This window comes from Pavona decussata, unplaced genomic scaffold, assembly GCF_977016875.1.
Source record: "Pavona decussata unplaced genomic scaffold, jaPavDecu1.1 SCAFFOLD_67, whole genome shotgun sequence".
Taxonomy (NCBI): domain Eukaryota; kingdom Metazoa; phylum Cnidaria; class Anthozoa; order Scleractinia; family Agariciidae; genus Pavona; species Pavona decussata.
The window spans coordinates 810,192-827,586 of NW_028145486.1; the positions used below are offsets into that span (position 1 = coordinate 810,192).

Sequence of the window (17,395 nt, forward strand, 5' to 3'; positions counted from 1 at the left end):
CGAAAAATAAAATTGCATTAGACCTCACTGAAATATCTAGAAATATCAGCACATCTCTATGTCAATTGTTTACATAGCCCACTAATTTCGGTTGACTTCCACACGTCAGTTATTTTCAATTATTATATATTTATTTAAGTTACACCTTAATTTATTTTATTTTTTTCTGACGTGAAGTCTCCAGTGTCTTAAGATTCTCAGAAAGAAGCTTTCAAAAATCAGCCAGCAAAATGTCGCCTATATGGTTTAACAGAAGAATTTTGTACGGTTACATTTTCATTACCACAATTTTAATTCTTTCGAGAAATTCTCTTGGACGCGTCGATCCTTCATTTGAGGAAAGAAGCCAAGGATTAACATTCGTAGAAGAGCTCAATTTCGTTCTAAACGTACTGCCGAGCGCATCTTTCACGACGTATGACTCCACGGCATGCGCCCTAGAGTGCCTTAAACGAGAATTTTGCTTTTCGTTTAACTTCGGCATTTACCTTGGCATCGATAATTGCAAACTGCTACACGAAGACAAGTACAATATACCGGACAGGTTTGAGCCAAGTCCCTTCTATCACCATTACAGCATCATGGTAGGTCGTATAATACTTGCTAAAGAATAATAATTTTTTCTATTTTCCCCCAAAATATATATTGAAATTAATGTTCAATCAAAAGCCGGCGAATTAAGAGGTGAAATCCTTGGCGAATTTATTAATGTCTGCCGTTATACGTCTGACGAGCTTTTCAAGAAAAACGGATGTAGGTTTACATCAGGGGTATTATATTGAAGTAATTGTTTGGTCCCTGTATGTGGTTAGTCGCAGTTTGTCATATTTTGTTAGTGCGTGTGAAATGTGAAGCCTAGCTTCTTTGTATTTCGTATTGCACTGTTACAGTCAACTCTCGCCTTACGGACACCTCGCTATTACGCCGGACACCCCGATAATACGGACTACAGTTAAATCTCCCGCAAAAATAAATTACAGAAGTTTGACAAATAAATTCCCACTTTAACAGACTCTAGCCAGCTATTAAGGACACTAAACTCGCGGTCCCGAGGGTGTCCGCAATAAAGGGAGTTGACTGTATTCTGAACACCTAATTTTTGCCTTCTCCTTTCTCGTTACTTTTGGAACTCTTGGCACTTGAGTTATTTGTTTTGCTGCTATGGTTACAAGTAAACGAAGAAAACATTTACCAATTGTTTTAATTTTTCTTTACTTCAGCGCCCATGTGAACACAAACCTTGTGAAAATGGTGCAACATGCCGACCGCTATATGCGACAGATGGGTTTTTATGTGAACGGGCTCCTGGAAGTATTGAACAAGGTAAATTTTTAATTTGTAAAACTAATCCATAATCGGTGACCACGTAAACCGAGCAACCTACTTTTAGACCAATAATGATAAGAATCTTAAAATTCATCGCTAAGGATACACAACTACGCTTATGCAAAATGCTACGGTGTGATAAAACGTACTGAGACGCGCGCAATAAATAGATCAAGAAATACTCAATTCTCTTTATTTAATTGAAAATGTACCCCTTTCGGGTGGAGTCTCGGGAACCCCCACCTCCCCCCCCCCCCCCTTTCCCCCGACCACTCATCAGCTATAATTAAGCACTGAGTTTATCTTCTTCTCAAACGCCTATTTGTGTTGCTATAGCACTACACTGGGCACTGGGAAAATGTTTTCTATTTTGACATCTATTTTCTCTCTTTATTCGATTCTTCAGCTACATCATGGGTTCAATTCAACAAGAACATTTGTTTTGGTGCAAAGAACGACTCGTACGGGAATTTCACTATTAAATGCAGTGGAATTCTGATCGCGTTGAAGCTCGTATACCGCTCAGGCTTCGTCACGTGCAACAAAAAGAATGCCCCGTATGGAAGCCATTGGGCCTGTAAGAATGGTTCAATCATGGGCACGATTGTCACTAATGCGAATAACAAAGTAATCTTCCCACAAGGGTATCAAAATATCTCCTACACATTGAATGGCTACCATCCAAACTCGTCCGAGCTGGTGTTTAGCAGAATGTCCCCTCCCCTGACGGTAGCAGCTGGCGAGGAGTTTAGAATTTGGTACCATGAAGATTTCAAAGATGGCGTTGAGGACGACAACGATGGCCATACATGTACCGATGTTTTTGGACTGTACAAGTGAAGGATCCTTTCTTTCTTTCCGTTTTTTTTTTCTCACACCTTGTTGTATAGAGGAAGTCATGAGATTTCCAGCGAAACAAATACAATCGAACCTGTATTAAGCGGTCAGTTGTCAAAGTCCCGAAAAATTACTTCCCTTAGTTACTGTAATTCTGAACTCTTTTAAACGGTCATTTCTATTAAGCAGTCACTGTCGCCTTTTACTAAGTCCCAGCGAGCTGTTTCTATCATCTTAGCCTGTTTTAAAAGGAAACTTCTCAAATATGGTAAGCGTAGTGGTAGCGTGTTAGGCAATTGAATTTCTAATGATTTGCAATACTGACTGTACAATCTCGGCGTTAATGTTTATTACTCCGTTTATATACCATGTTCTCCATTGTCATACTATTTTATGCAGTTTTTCACCGAGTAAGGGATTTCGTGAGTCACCAGCTTCAGTGCATAGACTGTGCATGAAGTGATCAAACGTTATATAAAATTAAATCCCTGGCCATTTTTACTGCGTCTGACGTTTATTCTAAAAGCAGTCACTTAGCCATTATTGCTTAATACACGTTCACCTCTGGTGCAAATGTAACGAAGTAGAACCACGTTATGCTTAAGTAACCCATGGTCCTAAGCAGGATCGGTTTGTCACTTGTAGCGGCCTAGTTTAATGGCCTATAGCTAGTTCCCCCACCACGAGTCTCCTGTAGCTCAGTGGTAGAGCGTCCGAACTAGTAATCGGTTCGACAACTTTTGGGAGAACTCGGATTTTTGTTTTCCACTGACTGAAAAAATAGCTCGTTGAACGTTTGATATCTCCCTGACATTTTTATTAACACAGGTTGTCGTATAAAAACATTAACTTTCAGAATATAGAACATGTTAAGTGTATTGCGTGTTTAACAATAAAGTTACCAGTTTTAAACAACGTTTTCCTTTCATATTTTTGCTATCATGTTTGCCTCGTACGTATTGTAGTTTAAGAGAAGAATAACACAACGATACGATACCATTTCTCGACAGTCCCAGTTTTTCTGCACATTGAGTTTTGGACAGAATTTCTTCCATTTATGGTATGGTCACGGTGTTAAGATTTCCAAACAGCGACCATCCTGGATCCACCATCTTAAATTTCTTAAAAAGCTTCGAAAAGCCACCAATCCCATGGATATAAAAACAAATAATCAAAAACCAACAGAATAACAAAAAAATAATCAGAAAAAGAGGAAAACATGAATCGGTTACAATGATAACAGCAAATTCAATGAAAATTGACTATCTTCACCAAATTGTTTCCAGATAAATGTCCTAGAAAGTCATGAATTGTGGTTGGTGGCGCTAGGTCTAACAATATTTATTAACGCTATCAAGACCGGTCACTTCTTTTGTTGTTGTTTTTTTTTTTTTTTTTTTTTTTTTTTTGTCTTCTTGGGCTGGAGGGTGACGGATTCCGCCCTTACATATCTTCTAAAGTATAAAAGCTATGACAATGATCATGAGACTTGGAGAATAAATATTGAGTCCAAATTTGTTTTTATTTAAGGCCTGCAACGGAAAGTGATGACGCCACATGACGTGGTACTTACGTCATGAATGTCAAATAGCGGCCATCTTGTATCCGTCATCTTGGATTTCTGGAATTCCCCCAAAACTTCAGGAAACGGCCGAAATTGAACGGATAGTAATCAAAACCATTAAAGAGATACTATAAACTAAATTCGATTTTGAGACGACATTACAGCTTTATAATGACAGCTAGTTGGGAGAAAATATATTCCGTATTCGGTGGAGTCGCATCTCAAAGCGTCTGAAAAGGGAAGTAGGCCAAATAAATCAGATTCATTTGCTTTCAAAATGCCATAATTTATTGGTATTTAAGCTCATTGTTATTTACCGTTGGCGTTTTTACACGCAAGGAAAAGGGGCTTTTAAGCAGATTTCTCTTCATCGAATTTATAATCACTCTTTATCGTTTCCTTCAAGAAAAAATTTGTATCCGCTGTTCATGGTACATGTTCACCACAAGACAAATATTATTAGTGTTCCTTGAATAGTGTCAGAAGCTTTGTACACTCAAATAAAAAATAATATGCAATACCATCCAACGTCGCATGTTTTATTTACAGAAGTAAAATTTTGAAAAGTGCGCGACGAACCCATTAATTGCCTTGCTGCCATGCTTACATGCTTGAACCAGTCAGAAACAGCCATTTTGAGACAACAGCAAAATAACGTCGCCCCAGCGAAATAAGATCACCCAGGATCGCGACAATAGTTATAAACGTAAAACTAACACTAGAAAGAAACTTTTCTTCTTGTTTAGATGGGATTTTCCGTTTTCACAAAAACTGCCTGTCAAAAATTGGTTGCCATGGTAACATCAAAGTCAATAAAAAATTAACCAACCACATTATAGTTTTCCCACATTGACTTCTGAAAAAGTCTTGCAGTTTCAGAGTGTGTATTTTTTTTTTCTTAATATTAGAAAAAAATTCTTGTTAAAAAGTCGTCGCGGCAACCCCCCCCCCCCCCCACCCCCGCTCCTTTTACAGTTTAGGAAGTGTTGATAATTAAAGTAATAAACTTTCTTAAGTCCAAAGGTGTCTAAGTATAGTTCGGTGGATACTTTCCCTCCGCCTTCATTTTCAGCAGGCGACATTTTCATCTTTCAACTGAAAAAGCTTAAGCAAAATTTCACGATCCTCTCAGTTTTAGTCGCCAGCAATCAAAACAAGAACTACTCCAGGTAAAAAACACCACTTAGTCACAGTTATGTACCAAGACCTGCTTTTTGGGTCGTCTACTCGATGTATTCCGCCCCCAGTTTGTCAGGCAAGGCTATTAACGCTTAAAATTGGTTGCCATGGTAACATCAAAGACAAAGAACACTAATCGACCTCATTAATTTTTTGCCAGATATATTTCCGAAAAAATTCCTGAAGTCTTATGGCGTTTGCGCAAATATTAAAAGAAGGTTTTCAGGTTCAAAGTCGCCGCGAGAAGAATCCACTCCTCTCCGATCTAAATAGGTTTAAAAAAGGGACGTTTTCCATTCGATCAAAAATTCCGGAAATTCCAGGTTAGGAATCAAGTGGAACAGAAATTTTCTGGAATAAAATACCGGCATTTTGGGTATACCCCAAGAGGTTGTCGTAACGTTCCGGAAAATCGGAACAACCGGAAAATATCATTCTATTCGGGTGTTTGGCTATTCCTACTCGAGTCCAGTTTATCCGACGTAAGTTCATTGTTTTAAAGGAAAACTCTTGAATGGAAAGGTTATGTTATCAAATCGGTTACGATTTAGGGGAAAATACCGTTCCATTCAGTAAATTTTTCGAAACTTCAAGCCGGAATGGAAAGCGCCCAACCGAAATTAACACATTTCAGACCAGGTTCCCTATTTTTTCGGAAGACTGCCGAACTGCCGAATACTCACGACCTAATGTTGTAGAATTTAGTGAAAACTTGGTCATCATATTTTGATGTTCGTCGTGATCATGCTTTTAAAGAGGTTCGAGAAAGCGCCGAACGACATCACTATTTTATTGGAAACCCTTTTAAGCTGAGATTGCCTACTCCCAAAAGTCCACATTATATATTACAGTTAAATGGTAAAAAAAAATGCGCTTATTAAAACAGATAAAGGTTAGTTGCCCCTACAATTCAACTTGGTTCCTTTCCTAGGCTGAGTGACTCGGAAGAAAACTTTTGGTGACACCCTACATTCATGGTCTTAAGGTGGATTCGGGTTGATACTCCCACATAGCTTAATGGTGGGTTGGTTTATACTCCCACATAGCTTAATGGTGGATTGGTTGATACTCTCACGTAGCATAATGGTGGATTGGTTGATACTCCCACATAGCTTAATCCTGGATTGGTTGATACTCCCACATAGCTTAATGGTGGATTGGTTGATACTCCCACATATCTTAATCGTGGATTGGTTGATACTCCCACATAGCTTAATGGTGGATTGGTTGATACTCCCACATAGCTTAATCGTGGATTGGTTGATACTCCCACATAGCTTAATGGTGGATTGGTTGATACTCCCACATAGCTTAATGGTGGATTGGTTGATACTCCCACATAGCTTAATCCTGGATTGGTTGATACTCCCACATAGCTTAACGGTGGATTGGTTGATACTCCCACATAGCTTAATGGTGGATTGGTTGATACTCTCACGTAGCATAATGGTGGATTGGTTAATACTCCCACATAGCTTAATGGTGGATTGGTTGATACTCCCACATAGCTTAATCGTGGATTGGTTGATGCTGTCACATAGCTTGATGTTCGATTGGTTGATACTGCCACATAGCTTGATACTCCCACAAAGCCTAGCGGCAGGGCTAAGTGCAGGTGGGTTAGTACTTCAGTAGGGTGTGGAAAGCACATGGGTGGAAAGGGGAGTGTTTTGGGACTGAGTGTATTTGAAATTTTGGGCAATGTGCAGTTTGAGGGCAGTGTCCATTTTTTTTTTACTTCGAACATTCATAACTTTCTTTTAGATATTATAACACCAAGCTGTGTCAGTTAATAAGTCAAATTTGCATGCAACAAACATGCTATAAACCCTCCAAGTTTCATTGTTAGAGCCTTAAAGGTCTTGAAGAAGGTAACAAGCTAGGGAATGGGGGGGGGGGGAGAGGGGGTTAAAAGGAGTGTTTTAGGCAATCAATATGTATACATCAGTACACGTTTCCCCATCGTTATTACGCTCGCCACCATCAGTCAGGTCGTAACGGTGCCAAATTCGAAATTCTTCACCATTAGCCAGCCGTACCGGAGGCTTAAGCACGCGAAAAACCATCTCAGTTGAGTTGGTATGGTAACCAGGAAGCACATAAGCAGCTAGCTCATCGTTATCAGGGAAGATGACTTTGTTGTTTTCGTTTGTGATATAAGTTTGGAATCGCTTTGATGAAGAACATCCCCAATAGCTTCCTACTTTGTTTGACTGGCATTTAATATAACCAGACACATGGACGAGCTTTATAGACAACACAGCTCCACTCCAAGGAATAGTAAATTTGGCGTATGAGTTGCCTTTGGCTCTAAAGCAGATGTTATCAGCGACCTACAACCATGGAACAGCTGAAATTGAATGCAGTTAGAGAGTGATTGTAATGATATCGATGATGATGGTGATGGTGATGGTGATGATGATGATGATGATGATGATGATGATGATGATGATGATAATAATGATGATAATGATGATACACAAGGTATTCTTGCTGTTTATCTGTGCAGTAAATTTTTGGAAACTTCAGGCCGGAATGGAAAGCGCCCAACTAACATTAACACATTTCAGACCAGGCTCCATATTTTTTCGAAAGACTGCGGAGCTGCCGAATACTCACCACCACTATGTTGTAGAATTTAGTAAAAACTCGGTCACGGTTAGCTTAATGGTGGATTGGTTGATACTCCCACATAGCTTAATGGTGGATTGGTTGATACCCCCAAATAGCATAATGGTGAATTGGTTGATACTCCCACATAGCTTAATGGTGGATTTGTTGATACTCTCACATAGCATAACGGTGGATTGGTTGATACTCCCACATAGCTTAATGGTGGATTTATTGATACTCCCACATAGCATAATGGTGGATTGGTTGATACTCCCACATATATATAGCTTAATCGTGGATTGGTTGATGCTGTCACATAGCTTGATGTTCATTTGGTTGATACTGCCACATAGCTTGATACTCCCACAAAACCTTGCGGGAGGGCTAAGTGCAGGTGGGCTAGTACTTGCAGTAGGGTGTGGAAAGCACATGGGTGGAAAGGGGAGTGTTTTGGGGCTGAGTATATTTGAAATTTTGGGCAATGTGCAGTTTGAAGGTAGTGTACATTTTTCTTTTTTTACTTCGAACATTCATAAATTTCTCTATCCCTTTCTTTACAAGTCCCAGGGCTACCATCACTACTGGTATTTGTTGTTATGGCTTTCGTTCTTCACATTCAATCTCGAGTTATTATTATTATTATTATTATTATTATTATTATTATTATTATTATTATTATTATTATTATTATTATTATTATCATTATCATCATAATTATCATCATCATCATCATCACCATTATTATTATTATTATTATTATTATTTTTATTATTATTATTATTATTATTATTAATATCATCATTATCATCATAATTATCATTATCATCATCATCATCACCATTATTATTATTATTATTATTATTATTATTATTATTATTATTATTAAAAGCGATCCTTTTACACAACACCTTTGCTTATTATCAGAAAGAATATCAAACACACTACTGGTTTACTTTGCTTTTTTCTCGATATTTTTTCGTTCATTGTCAAGTGAAAAGGACATGTTCTAAAATATAATATTTACCACTTAAAGGAAAAACAACACCAGTAGCGGTGACATAAAAAAAGCAACAAACAAAGAAAACAAATCAAAAACTACAATGGGGCATCTTTGCTATGCTTGTCATGATTATATTCCAGCTTAATTATAATGAGCAGCTTGCTTTTATGATTACAATCCCATTCATTTTACCTCTTTCTATTTTTTGCTGAAACCCTTTGCATAAAAAGCCATTGCTTCGGTATAGCGGCAGACGTTTGGATCCTTTTTCAGAAGGGTCATTCTCACACGGGCTCTAAGGTAAAAGTAAATTAGAACAGAATGCGTTAGGAAAACAAAGCAATAAAAACCAAGCCCTTACATTTTATATATAGAGTGTGTGCACGACGGCCATGTTGGAGGACCAAAACAATACAACGATTTTCCTTTGGGAAATATATTCTATTTTTATGCAAATATCTTCTATTGTTTTAGTCCTCCAACATGGCCGCCGTGCACACACTCTATACGTAGCTATTTATATTACCTTTTTCTTTCACTGAAACATTTTAATCTTAATGACAGTAACTTCACAAGATGAGCTTTTCAAGAATCGCAATGTGTAAACAATAATAAAAGTATTTTGTATGAAGCTGGTATTTTGTTCCCACTGACCGCTAAGCGGTGATAATGTCGCTGTTTTATTCACTTTTAATGATCAGGAGAAGCCAGAGCAATTAAAATTCATACCCTTCATGGTTCACGTAGTTCTCGATTATTGCTCAAATGATCAACAACGATTGCTAAAATTTCACTAGCGACGAATGAGTAAGACGTCTGTTCCATCATTTTCGGTGGTTATGAAATCTTTTATAAACAAGATGCTTTCTCCTCCGAAGACAAAAGGGAAAGCTTTGCAGTGTTGCGAAATTTTAAGCGGAAATTTCACCGCAGAAGACTAATGATTTTCTTTTAAACTAAATATGAATTTCTGAGGAGGGTTAAAAAGGCCAGAAAAGATATTCACCCAAATGAATCGTTATGCGCCCCTTGTAAAGAAAAATGATGGTTTGATGTGGACAGCAGCCTGCCACATGGCAACTTCCTACTCCGTTTAGAATGCATCTAGATACTAAGGTTACCAAACGCCCTAACGAACAACTTTGCAGCTGAAAAGAGCGGTGTAATTTTAACACAGGACTGCATTTTTTGCCATGTGTAATAGTGATTGTACTTTTAATCTTGTGGTTTATGTATGTAACATCTGCGTTTTGGGTCAATGAAAGATAGTTTTTAATCCTTTCGTTTTCTTTTAATCTATTGCCCCAACCATAAATAGCAGCAACGGCTTAAAACAACAAAACCAAAAACAAATCAAGCGAATAGACCAACAAATAAAATTTAATGAATAAACGATCCAGTGACTATCGCGGGTATTTACGAAACTTAAGCAGAAACTGATAAGGTTGCGTTCATAACTGTGATGGTCCCTCATTCATTCATTCATTCATTCATTCATTCATTCATTCATTCATTCATTCATTCATCGGTCATTCAAATATATGCATTTCCTTAATATCCTAAAATAAAAATGTTGAAGATAACTTGAATAAGGAATTTCTACCATATAAAAGACAATTCTCAGACAGTTTATCCGGCAATATACTGTAATCACCTACTGCAATGCTGTAATGGTGAAAACAGTCGTTTTGTTGAAACTTGTTGGGAGAATAGGGAGCTTAAGCAACGACGACGGCAAAAGGTTTAATGAGCAAAAACAATCGCTCTGCACGTGCGTTTTACATTTTGGTACATTTCTTTGCCGTCCTCTGCAAACCAACAACGAAAAATGGCAACATTTAAGGTTCTTTGGAGAACGTGAACGCAGGTTTAACTTGTTCACCACTTCTACCAATTTGGTTCCTGGATAGTTTGCCATTTTTGTAAAAGTTGAGCGAGTTGATACAATCGCGAAGTAGCACAAATGAAATAAAGATATATTTTCAGGTGACGTTTTCGTTGCCATTGCCGTGGTCGTTGCTTAAGCTCCTTAAGATAACTTGAATAAGGAATTTATCCCACCAGCATAACAAGACAATTACCCGGCAGTTCAGGAAACACACTATAATCACCTACCGCAATGCTGTAATGGTGAAAAGAGTCCACATTTTGTTGAAAATTGTTGGGAGAATAATACTTGTCTGACGGCAACAAGTCGCAAACATGGCCCTGGTCATCAAAATCGATAGCAAAATTGACGGAGTAACATTGTTCATTCCTGAGGCAATGAAGAGTACAAGCCATTGAATCGTGTACTTTGATGGAACCCATGGGTGGTATGTCGAGGAAGCTATGAACGTGCTCAATAAATTCAGCATGGTTCTCTACATCAGATCTCAAGCATCCTTTCAGTGTTTTAGACTGCTCTCCAGCAACATAAGGGATGAGAACAAATACATTTACACATCTTAAAAGGGCATAAAAACCAAACATTTCTATGATTTTCTATTGATAAAGCCGGCAGCGATAAAAGTCGAGATTAAACTGTATGAATCGATATCCCAGCGCTACTCTTGACACATACGACGACAAGTGTCATCCAAAGTTTCTAGTTTAATTTTGTAGGTAAGCAATTGCTGAGTGTACGGGTAAATAAAAACAATTATAGCCTTTGAGAACTAACGCACTTAATGCCCAATAGAGGTGACTGATGAAAACTTTGAGATTAATTGTTGTAGTTAAGTATAAAAATACTTAGCCTGTCATGTCTCATATAGTAGTATGGAATTTTAAGCCAGTTCCCAAGCCATGTAAATAAATTAACGACGATGTACAAAAGATTATATACCTACAAAGTCAGCCGGGGGCTCGAAGACACTACACCTACAGTTTCTTTCCAACGATTTTGCTGTATTTTGGTCAAAAACGGCCCAAATCGTTGCCTAAGAACCGCTCTGTAACATGCAATTAATCTTACAACACCAGGAATAAAATATTAATGTTTTTCTCGTAGAAAGAAAAATCCATAATTAATTTTTAGCGACTTCCCTAAACTGATGAAGGGAGAACATGGCCAATATTTTCAAGTTGCAATTCATTTCCATCCTAGCCATCTGCAGCCAAACGTAATTCATACTATTTTCTGTACACCAGTAGAGTTATTGTTAACAAACCTCAACCACTATTCTAACGATTCCATTGAAACAAATACGTTTTTTGGCTAAACATTTTGACACTAAAATTAGGTGACACAAAAAATGGCTACCATGAAGTACTTTTGTTTCTTTCCGCTAGAGTTATTCACCCGCTGAGGCCGACACCTTACGAAGTGCTGAAAAATAATGAAACGAGGCTTCAGTAGGACTTAAAAGGTTTTCGGAATCGTTTTGTACTCGAGTGACAATTAGTCACCTAATTGAAATGTGAAAATAAATTTTTACTTTGTGGCAGGTGTTCCTTACAAATTAAAAAAAAGGACGCCATTGCAATTAATCAACATAAGCCGAAAATTAAAGAGATAAAGATCAGAATGACTCATAGAGCTCTGTAATGAGATTAGAAAAAAAGGACATGATTTTCTCATTAAAGTGGCACTTAAGTATACAATTGTTATGAAACGAGAAGAAACAAATTCAAATCAATAACCGTCGTTTGACAGAGCAGTGTTATCGAGCCAACTTGGATGTACGTTGTCGTTAGGGTTGACATCGTCGCTGCTTAATGTCGTTGTTGTAATATGAAAAAGAATCCTTAAAGAGACTTAGTCTCTACAATTTCAAGCATTCCTTAAAAAGGTTATTACTACTTCATTTTAAATCTTCCAATATTTCCTCCTTTTTGTGCTCACAATTGTACTTAAAAAGTCTTTGTGCGTGTTTTATTATTAATTTTTTTTTACACTTTTGCCTCCCTGTTTCGACTACTTTTGACATTTATACCGACCGTTTGTTCGCACTTTGAGTAAACTTTTCTAAACTTTAAACTTATCTAGACCGGCCTTTTTATATTTTCGTCTTCTGGAGCAGGGAAGGGGAGGAATACCCCCCCCCCCCCCCCACCCCTCAATAACTTTGCAAGTATAAAAGCTATAACAATGAGACTTGGAGGAGAGTCCAGAGATGTAAAAAAAGTAAATAAATAGCAATACAGGAACACTGATAAGGGGTAAAAACATATAAGTTTCAGAAATAAAAGTAATTTTTCTTCATTACTGGGCCCCTCATGATAACAGCCCCGTAGCTGATTGGGCCACCCTGTCTAAATAAAGTTCACTTACTTACTTACTAATTTACAAAGGGATTTACCATTTACTGCAAAAACATGGCCTGTTAAAAAAAATTGATTGCCATGGCAACATCAAAGTCGATGAATAGTAACCGATGACATAAATTTGTTCTCAGATAAATTTCCATAAGTTTCAGGCCGTTTGCTCAAATATAAAAGAATAAAGTTATTCAGGTTCAAAGTCGCTGTGGGCAGAATCCGCCCCCCCACCCCCACCCCCCTCCTTCCCCAGCCCCGGTGTAGATAGGGTTAACTCTATACAGTCATCAGCGGGACACAAAGTACAACGCAGACTTTGAACATTCATAACTCGTTTTGTAGATATCATACCAAGCTTTGTTAGTTTTCCTAAAAATTCTTGCAACAAACATGCTTTTTTCCCCTCCAAGTTTCATTTTCAGAACTTTAAATTTCTTAAAGACGGTAATAAGGGAACGGGGGGTGTTAGCAAAGTTGTCCATGGCACAGGAAGTCAAAACAGCCGGCCAGACTAAATAAGATTAAAATAAAGTTTTCTTTTAGGTTATCAGTATGTATACATCAGTACACGTTTTTCCATCGTTATTGCCCTCGCTACTATCAAGCAAGTCCTGGCGGTGCCAAATTCGAAATTCCTCACCAGCAGCCACTCGTACCGGAGGCTTAAGTACGCGAAAAACCACCTCAGTGGAGTTGACATGGTAACCAGATAGGTCATAAGTAACTTGACCATGGTAATCAGGGAAGATAACCTCGTTCTTTTCGTTTGTGATATAAGTTGTGAATCGCTTTGGTGCATGACATCCCCAATAGCTTCCTCGCTTGTGTTGCTGGCATTTAATATGACCAGACACATGGACGAGTTTTACAGACAAGACGGCTCCACTCCAGGGAATGGTAAATTTGGCGTATGAGTTGCCTTTGGCTCCAAAACAGATGTTATCAGCGACATTCAACCATGGAACAGCTGAAATTGAATGAACTAACTTAGAGAGAGATTATGACTATGTACATTGTAATGATGATAATGATGATGACGTTGATGATGATCATCAAAATAATGACGAAAGTGATGCTCATGATGATGATCATAAATAATAACGAAGTCGATGATGATGATTATTATCATAGTAATGACGAAAGTGATGATGATGATGATGATGATGATGCTAATGATGATGATGATGATGTTGATGATGATGATGATGATGATGATGTTGATGATGATGATGATGATGATGATGATGATGATGATGATGATGATAATGATAATGGCTGATCGGACTGCTAAAATAATTTTATTGCCCAATATTTTGGTTAGACAATACTAACCCTCTTCAGGGGCGGCAAAAAGCTAAGTAAAAATTGGAAATAAACGGTTACAATATTTAAAGACCTTATTCTAGTTGTATTTGGACTAGGTTAGACAAAGTAAGTGAAAATTAAACTCATGATCGTTGTTCATATTAAGCATTTTTTCATTTCTCGAGTGCGAGATATATGGGTCATTATCGAATTACTTAAAAGCTAAAGCGCTCGTTTTACACAAAACCCTTTCTCACTATCAGAAAGGATATCATCTGTTTCTCCAACATACTACTATATATACCTAGTGTAATTATTTCGCTTCTTGCTCGATAGTTTTATCGTTCAAAGTCATGTAAAAAGGGCATGTTCTAAAGGATAACATAAGTTACCAGGAAATATGAAACGGAAATACTAACAAGGAGATAAAAACAAACAAACAAAGCAAAACCGCACTGACGCGTTATCCGTTGTCTCTAATAATTATATTCCAGCTAAATGAGCAGCTCGAGTTTATAATGTCTTTTTGTTTTACCTCTTTCTATTTTTTGCTGAAACCCTTTGCATAAAAAGCCATTGCTTCGGTACAGCGGCAGACATTTGGCTCCCTGTTTACAAGGGCCATTCTCACACGGACTCTAAGACAAAAATAATAAAGAACATGCAGAATATGCATGCGTTAGGAAAACAAAGCCACCCCTTATATTTTATACGTACGTATTTATTTAATTCTATTATTGCTTTCTTTCATTGAATTGTTTTTAATCCTAACGTGAAATCTGCATGCCATTTAGTTTTTTTCCTGAAGTTAGATTTTCATTCACAAAATGAGCTTTTCTAAGGATTGCAATGTGTAAATAGTTAATTATTTTCTTCGAAGTTGGCATTGTATTGCCATTAAAAGATTCACTGACAGCTTAACAACGTTAATTATGGTATTGCTGTTTTATTTAGACGGAGCAGGAGCGATAAACATTCATGTACTTCTGATGGTTCACGTTGTTCTCGAATATTGCTCAACTAATCAGCAACGAAATAATGTTAAACATAACATATGATAACATAATATGTTCTGGCCTCGTGATTGTAAGCTACTTTTCGTTTTCTTTCAACCTACTGACCCAACAGAAAAAGAGCAGCAACGGCTTAAAACAACAAAACCAACAACAACAACAAAAACAACAAATCAAGTGAAGAGGGCGACATAATAATAATAATAATATTAATGATAATAATAATAATAATAATAATAATAATAGCAACAACAACAACAACAATAAGTAATAATAATAATATTAAAAATAATGATAATGACTTTAATTTAAGTGTCGAAGTATTTAGCACTATTGTGCTAATTGTGGACACTATAAATCAATGAAATGAATATACAAACTGAACATAAGATGTGTTAACAATCCCAACTGGTGGGAGGCAACCAGTTGGCTATTTACAAACCGTGGCCTTGGAATTTGAAAACGGACCATAGCAACACGTAAAAAAAAATAATGAATAACGAAACGATCGGGCGACCATCTCGGTTAATTACGAAACTTAAGCAGTAACTGATTAGGTTACGTTCATAACTTTGATGGTCCTTTTTGTTTCTCTCCTCCATCGTTCGAATATATGTATTACATAAATTCCAATTTCAAAATAAAAATGACAAAGGTAACCTAAATAGGGAATTGTGCAGACCAGCATTAAAAAAAAAACATTTCGCCGGTAGTTTATCTGAAAGTGTGTTAATCATTTATGACAATACATTATAATCACCTACCGCAATGCTGTAATGATGAAAAGCGACATTTTTTTTCAAACTTGTTGGAAGAATTATATTTGTCTGACGGCAACAAGTCGCAATCATGGCCCTGGTTATCAAAATCGATAGCAAAATTGATGGAGTAACATTGTTCATTCCTGAGGCAATGAAGAGTACAAGTCATTGAATCGTGTACTTTGATGGAACCCACGGGTGATATGTCGAGGAAGCTATGAACGAGCTCAATAAATTCAGAATTGTTCTCTACATCAGATCTTAGACTTCTTTTCAGTGCTTTAGACTGCTCTCCAGCGACATAAGGAATGAGGAAGAATACGTTTATACATCTCAAAAGGGCGTGAAAACCTAACATTTCTATGATTTTCTGGTCAAAAAGCGGGCAGCGATAAAGTGAGGATTAGACTGGATAAATCCCAGCGCTATTCTTCACACAGGCGACGACAAATGTCATCCTAATTTTGTAGGTAGGTTATTAGTGGATTAAAGAATAAAAACAATAGTAACCTTTAAGAACAAGTAATATCAATGTCTAATGGAGGTGACTAATGGAAAATCCACGTCAAGTTCTTTGACATTAATTGTTGTCTCGAGTATAAAAAATACTGAATCCATTTTCCCTTATCAGATTTGATTTCTTCCAGTAATAATAGTGGCAATTAACTTCGCAATGGGTTGAAAGTTATAATAAGAGAATAAGGTAGTGTGAAATAATTTCATGTTTTATTTTGTTTAGCTTCGCCATCCACGTGAATAAATTCTCGGAGGATTACTACTATAGGAGGATTAATCACTTAAAATTAAACGAAATAAAAGATGAAACACAAACCAAATTAACTACGACTAGAAGAAGTACATTACAGCAGAAAGGCCCCAGAACTAAAAATAGAGGAGTAAAAAGACTATCAATGACCATTATAAAACGGGATTTGTTCGTTTCCGCAAGAGTTATCCACCCGCTGAGGCCTACACCTTTAAAAGCGTTGATAAGTAATGAAACGAGACTTCAGTAGGACTTAAAAGGTTTGCAGAATCGCTTTGTGTGCGAGTGACAATTAGTCACCTAATTGAAATGCGAAAATATATTTTTTACTTTACATTATAGCAGGTGTTCCTTGCTTGTTTTGAAAAATGGACGCCACTGCGACTCAAGTTATCTGATAAGTCAAGGGTCATGACTTTTTTTTCTTTTTTTTTTTTTTAATCCTAATCGAGTCCCAGGTGTGTGCTTTTTGTTTTCAATAAATTTTTGGTAATAAAAAGTTTGAACCACTTTGTTTCTCCATAAACGGAGATGCAATAAATGTTAACTGTGGGCTCAGGCTAAATTGTCACGTGATTCACATGATAGTTGTTGTTTGTTCGAGCGTGTACACGAGCTCGAAACTGTTAAGTTTATCGCTTTATAAGTGCTTTCTGCCCCCACTTTGAACCTTAACAACTTTTTTTAAAATTTGAGCAAATCGCCTTAAACATAAGTCAGAACCTATCTAGGAACAAATTAATGATATTGATGTTAAAAGGTTTGTTTTAGGCAATCAATATGTATACA

The 17,395-nt window shown here is 37.1% G+C and overlaps 1 protein-coding gene across 1 annotated transcript; it reads left to right on the plus strand.

Annotated features, from left to right (window-relative positions):
* The first annotated feature begins 25 nt into the window (after positions 1-25).
* On the plus strand, positions 26-3,069 carry LOC146477946 (uncharacterized). The gene is made up of 3 exons (XM_085112680.1): positions 26-584; positions 1,221-1,323; positions 1,733-3,069. Exons 1-3 carry the CDS (start codon positions 231-233, stop codon positions 2,164-2,166), a joined length of 891 nt encoding a protein of 296 aa, XP_084968806.1. The 5' UTR covers positions 26-230; the 3' UTR covers positions 2,167-3,069.
* The last annotated feature ends 14,326 nt before the right edge of the window (positions 3,070-17,395 follow it).

Coding starts and splice junctions, on each gene's coding strand:
- LOC146477946 (XM_085112680.1), top strand. CDS start 231: ATGTCGCCTATATGGTTTAACAGAAGAATTTTGTACGGTTACATTTTC. Junction 585..1,220: donor ATCACCATTACAGCATCATG/GTAGGTCGTATA, acceptor TCTTTACTTCAG/CGCCCATGTGAACACAAACC. Junction 1,324..1,732: donor TCCTGGAAGTATTGAACAAG/GTAAATTTTTAA, acceptor TCGATTCTTCAG/CTACATCATGGGTTCAATTC.